Source organism: Hipposideros armiger, unplaced genomic scaffold (genome assembly GCF_001890085.2).
Source record: "Hipposideros armiger isolate ML-2016 unplaced genomic scaffold, ASM189008v1 scaffold_147, whole genome shotgun sequence".
Taxonomy (NCBI): Eukaryota; Metazoa; Chordata; class Mammalia; order Chiroptera; family Hipposideridae; genus Hipposideros; species Hipposideros armiger.
This window is the reverse complement of record NW_017731497.1, coordinates 3,232,905-3,238,875: the sequence shown is the minus strand read 5'-3', so window position 1 is coordinate 3,238,875 and position 5,971 is coordinate 3,232,905. Positions and strand designations below refer to the sequence as shown.

The window sequence follows — 5,971 nt, the reverse complement described above, 5'->3', positions numbered from 1 at the left end:
ACACACACACACACACACACACACACACACACACACACACACGAAGAAAATAAAACTAGTCGATTTCCTTGTGTTCATACTTAACTTGATGGGCCTGGTAAATCCTAGTATTTAATATTTTCTGCTGGAAGAGTTCCGAGATTTCTAACGAAGGTGACGTAAATGATAATTTATTAAATGATTTGTGGCTAATTATTAAAATATGACTAATTTTTCCCCTGTTGCTTACACTGTCAAACAAATGACCCTTTAGTTTATTTCTTATGTACTGAGTTAAAATCCAGGGCATGTACCACTGTTGGTTCCATGCCCAGAACTTTGTTTGACATTGTTTACATGAAAAGTAAAAGAAGGGTCGGCTGAGTGGCTCAGCTGGTTAAGAACTTGCTTAAGAGTTTGAGCTCTGAGCAACAGTGGTTCGATGCCTGGCCTGAGCTGCCAACAGGTGGCAGGATGGCTCAGCTAAAAAAAAAAAAAAAAAAGTAAAAGAAGATGACTGTTATGAAAAAATATATGGTGATATGAGTATGCGTATTCTTTCCATTTTAATATCTTTTGTATGTTAAAATAAGCATATTTTGCTTAATTAAGTAGAATAATCAATTATAGAGTTGTAGATTTGAGGGAAAAAATGATGCATACTTGTGATATCCCTTGATGCTTTCCAGTGAGTATTTTGCATTAATTTAGATTGCAGTGATTTATTTTAAACACTAGCATAAATAGTTTCATTGGTAATTCTGTAGAAGAATATGCAATATAATTTATCTATTGACACTTCCTACTTAACTTGATTTATAGTGCTAAAATCATGCAGAGTATGCCATTTTAGCTTTGAGTTTTAGGGATTATAATAAAGGATGGAATAAAACTGTATGTTATGTTTTCCCAAATGGTATTAATGGTATAGCTTTTCTTTTGATTATACACTTGTTAAAAGATTGTTAATCAGGATATTAAGTGGATTAGTTGTTATTGGTATAGTTTTTTTTTCTGTGGTCCTCTTTTTTTTTTTTTCCTAGTGCATTTTAAGCTAATTATTCATTTGTTCCTATTTCCTCAATGGAAATATTTTTTTTTTAGAGAATGCAACTGGATATCATTCTGACAAGTTTGCAAGATCATACCCATGTAGCCTCCTTACTTGGCTATAGCTCACCCTCTGATGCTGCCGACCTCTCTTCTGTGTGTACTGGCTACGGAAACCTTTCAGATCAGCCTTATGGCACTCAGAGCTGCCATCCAGACACCCATCTGGCTGAAATTTTGATGAAGACTCTCTTAAGAAATTTAGGATTTTATACAGTAAGTTGCTCTTTTTCTTGGTGATAAAAAAAGAATAAAGCTCGGGGAATTCTTTTTGGAGGTGGAAGGATTCGCTTCAAGTTAAGATATTTTGACATTTGAACACTAATGAAATCATTAAATCTCTAGACTCCTAACCCCAAAGGATGAAAACATGTCAGATCTTCTGAAATATCGTGTGCGCCGAGTGACTTATAATTGAGAGTTCCAAAGAGATTTAATTTAGAGTTTTTCCAATTTTTTTTATGTTAATGTGTAAGAATAAACAGATACAAATAGTTAACAATATTTTGCAAGAGAAGAATAATGAGGAAGGGTATAATAATGAGGATTGACCTTACCAGATATAATCTTATAATTAAATAGTGTGGTTAGTATCGTTGAAGAATAGTCTGGTCAGTAAGACAGAAGACAGTGGACACGATAGCTTTCGCTATATTAGGATGTCATTAAGTCTTACTCTGTGGTGTTTCTTAGATCCATCTCTTTTTTTTCCTTTCAATTTCTATGGGTTCTAACTCAGGCCATCATGACCTAATGCTAACAGTGGTGTTAGAGCTGTTTTCACTGTTCCCGGTCTCTTCTCAGCATCTTACTGCTGGAATAACCTTCTTTTATTAAATAACCTCATTGTATTAAAACCTTTTCAGACCCTTCATCATTTGGCTTACACACCACCCTCACCTGACCTGAGCTCATGCACATGGCACACCTATCTTCTGCTCACTCTTCCTGTCTACCAATCTGTGACTTCTTTAAGACTTCATTATTCTAGGAAGCCTTGCCCAAATAACCCCATCTAACCATGTAATTATAACTGCACACCCTTTGGCAGTTTTTAGCATCAAAATGTACTGTGCAACTTAACTTTGAATTGTGTACCATTTCATATTGTTGGGCCTGTATATGCTTTTTCTTTTGTACAAGTCTTAATGTTCTGTTTTGTTCTGCCCGCGTTAAAAGATTGTTTATTAAGTCAGAGTGACAGTTGCTCCTATAGGATTATTTTCTCTCAGATTTAAGAATTTAAGGGCCGGCCAAGTGGCATGTTGGTTGAGAGTTGGCTTGGGATGCTGGCTCTGAGCAGCGGGGCCCTAGTTTGGATCCCGCGTGAGGGCCGGTGGCGCTGTGCTCTCTATGGCTGGGATGGTGGACAGCAGCTTGACCTAGAGCTGGGCTGCCGTGGGTCGCTGGTGATGGCATGGGCTGCAGTGGGGCTGGCCGGCGGCGGATGTGCGCTTTTGTGAGCTGCCATGAGCGGCCGTCCAATGGCCGGCGAGTGACTGCCTCTCCTAGGAGGAGCGCAGTGATGATACCAACATGGGCCGGTGGCGTGATGTCCTCCATGGCTAGACTGAGGAGCAGGGGGACAGCAGCTTGTCTGTTCCCCTTCCCTGATTCCCCAACGCTGTTCTCTCCCCCAATTTCCCAATACAATCTTTAAAAAAAAAAAGAATTTAAGTTTAATCTGATATTTGGCTGCAAATGGAATGGGAACAGTGTTATGATATATCCACTTGTTATTGACCGAAATTTTTTCGAAAGTTGTAATGAATATTTATGCTGAATTAAAGTAATGCCTTTATTATGTTATTAGGGCTGAGCTAGATGTATATATTATATGGAAATGGCAATAAAATACTAACTCCTTTTGGGCTAAAATCATAAATTATTGTTTCTTTCTGATGTGATTTAAACCAAATTTATCATGTTCTAAGATTTAAAAATAATGATGTTTATCTTATTTGGGCTGCTGTAACAGAATACCCTGAACTAGGTGGCTTATAAACAACACAAATTTATTCCTCAGTTAAGGAGACGGGAAGTCCAAGATCAAGGCGCTGGCAGATTTAGTGGTACATGCTTCTTGGTTCATAGACAGCTGTCTTCTTGCTGTGTACTCACAAGGGCGCTCTCTGGGGTCCCTTTTATAAGGGCACTAATCCTATTCATGAGGACTCTGCCCTCATCACCTGTTCACTTCACAAAGGCCCTACTTCCAAATACTACTACATTGTGGGGATTAAGTTTCAACATATGAATTTTGAGGAGACACAAACAGTCTCTCTAGTAGTGCCAATTATATGGCAGCTTATAATGGTCCTTATATAGTAAGGGCCTTACAATATTCTGAGGTTCTCTCTTGCATATTGTTAACATAGACCATATTTTATGTATAAAGATGTTCACATCATTTTGATAAGAAGAATTTGGAAACAACTATAATATCTAAAAGTAGGGGAATGGTTAAGTAAATTATGGTATGTATGCTCAAGGGAATATTATATGACTTGTTTTATATACACATGGCTTACGAAAATGTATTTGTGAATTTGTTGGAAAAGGATAAAAATGGAATAAGCAGTATTATGAAGAAGTTAACAAAAACTCAGGAAAGAAATATGCCCAGAAATATTAATAGTGATTTTCTTTGGGTTGTTGGCTACATGGTGATTTTTTAACTTTTTAAAAAAATACAGTTTTGGTATTTCCTGAATTTTTTACACACAGCATTATTTAAAAATATTTTTAACTTAAAATAATATAAAACTTACACAAGAGTTAGAAGAGTCATTGAAAGAACTCCCCATACCCTTTAGGCAAAATTTGCTCTATTTATCTATCTATCTATCTATCTATCTATCTATCTATCTATCTGAATCATTTAAGGGTAAGTTGCAGGTGTCATGCTGGCTATTCCTAAGCATTTAAGTATGTAATTCTTTTTTTCTTTTTTTTTTAAAGATTTTTATTGGTGAATTGGGGAGATGGGAACAGCGCTGGGGAATTGGGGGAAGGGGAACAGATAAGTTGCTGTCTTTTTTGTTCTTCAGTCTAGTTGTGGAGGACGTTGCTTCACTGGCCCAAGTTGGCACCATCATTGCGCTCTTCCCGGGCAAGGCAGATCAGTCGCCGGCTTCTGGACAGCCGCTCACTGAGGCTGCTGGCTACATACGGTAGCCCATGGCAACCCACTGCCACAGGGGCTGCAACCTATGCCATCGCCGGCGACTCATGGCAGCCCAGCTCCAGGTTGAGCTGTTGTTCAGCATCTTAGCTGTGGAGGGCAGTGTCAGTGGCCTTCTTATGTGGGATCCGAACCGGGGTCCTCTGGCATCCCAAGCCAGTTCTTAACCATCGCGCCACTCGGCCGGCCCAAGCATGTATCTCTTAAGAAGAAAGACATTCTCTTACATAACAACAGAAAATTACTGAATTCATGAAATTTAACATGGGTGCAGAACTATTATCTAATATCCAGTCCCTATTTAAATTTCTACAATTGTCCCAATAATGTCCTTTATAGCAGCTCCTCCCCACTCCAGGATCACACATTATATTTAATTGTCATGTCTATTTAGTCTACTTATTTCTTTTATAATCAGAAGCAAATTTGATTTCTAAGAATTGTGTTCTTAAATATTTACAAGTATGTGAAAACAAAACAGTTACACAGGAGATTTGGGAAGCAATAGCATTAAAATGTTGAAATATCTTGTTTCTGGGTATTGTACAGTTTTCCTGTTACATGTTTTCTGTATTTTCAAAGTTTCTGTGGTGAAATATGTATTATTTTTTTAATGGAAAACAAATTGAAATTGCTTAATAAATCTTACTATCTAATAGCAAATAACATAGCAGAGATTTAAAGATTATGGTAAGAGAAAGGAGACAGTAGCTTCCTAAAATCAGAATCACTTATGGTTGGATATTACTTTTATTCTCAAACACTTGAAATATAATCTTCATTTATGTATCATTTTAGGATCAAGCATTTGGAGAGCTAGAAAAAAATAGTGATAAATTTCTGCTTGGAACATCATCTTCAGAGAACAGTCAGCCTGCTCATCTTCATGAACTGCTGTGTTCACTACAGAAACAGCTGCTGGCATTTTGCCATATCAATAACATTAGTGAGGTATGTGATTCTTTGCTTTTTATGGTGGTCTCTCAGGGACCTTGGAACTCAAATATTTGGTTAAGCCATGATATTCTTGTACCTTGAATCTTTCAAAGTAGTAATTTAGCAACGTTTTTCCCTCAGAACTCAAGCAGTGTGGCATTGCTTCATAAACATCTTCAGCTCTTGTTGCCTCATGCTACAGATATTTATTCACGTTCTGCAAATTTGCTCAAAGAAAGTCCTTGGAATGGCAGCGTTGGAGAAAAATTAAGAGGTGTGTTTGGTGCTAGATTTCAGATTTAATCAGTGGTTGTAAAGCAAGAGTTCTTAGCTTTTCCAATGCCTTAAGAAGGCCTGAAATCTCTGAGTGGAATACAAATGATCTTGATTCTCCTTTTTTTTTAGCAAAACAGGGAAATTTTTGTCTATTGGAATAAGGATTGAGCAGAAGTACCTTATCCCTCCTGAAAATCATTGAATCTCCTTTTTGAAGACCCCTTTTGTCTTCATTTGGGGGTGATGGTAACAGTGATTGACCTGGTTAATCTTAAAAGATGCTAATTGGCATGACAAAGGGCCTAATATTAAGGCATTGGATGATACATACTCAAAAAGATTAATTGTAAATGCCATAAAGTGAGATTTTTTTCTTGCTGTTTCTTTACCTTTTTTTTTTTTTTTTTTAGCATTTTCCATTGTTCCTCTTTTGTTTTTGAAATGCTTTCTTTTCTCTGGGCTTCTGTGTAGTTACAGTTCTGTTTT

The 5,971-nt window shown here is 37.1% G+C and overlaps 1 protein-coding gene across 1 annotated transcript in view; it reads left to right on the top strand.

The window, feature by feature from the left end:
* The window catches only part of HERC1 (HECT and RLD domain containing E3 ubiquitin protein ligase family member 1), a 205,579-nt gene that overhangs the window by 83,242 nt on the left and 116,366 nt on the right, over nucleotides 1-5,971 (top strand). The window contains exons 14-16 of the mRNA XM_019650781.1: nucleotides 1,082-1,305; nucleotides 5,072-5,224; nucleotides 5,351-5,483. Of these exons, the coding sequence (XP_019506326.1) occupies nucleotides 1,082-1,305; nucleotides 5,072-5,224; nucleotides 5,351-5,483 (510 nt within the window). The remainder of the gene's footprint in view (nucleotides 1-1,081; nucleotides 1,306-5,071; nucleotides 5,225-5,350; nucleotides 5,484-5,971) is intronic.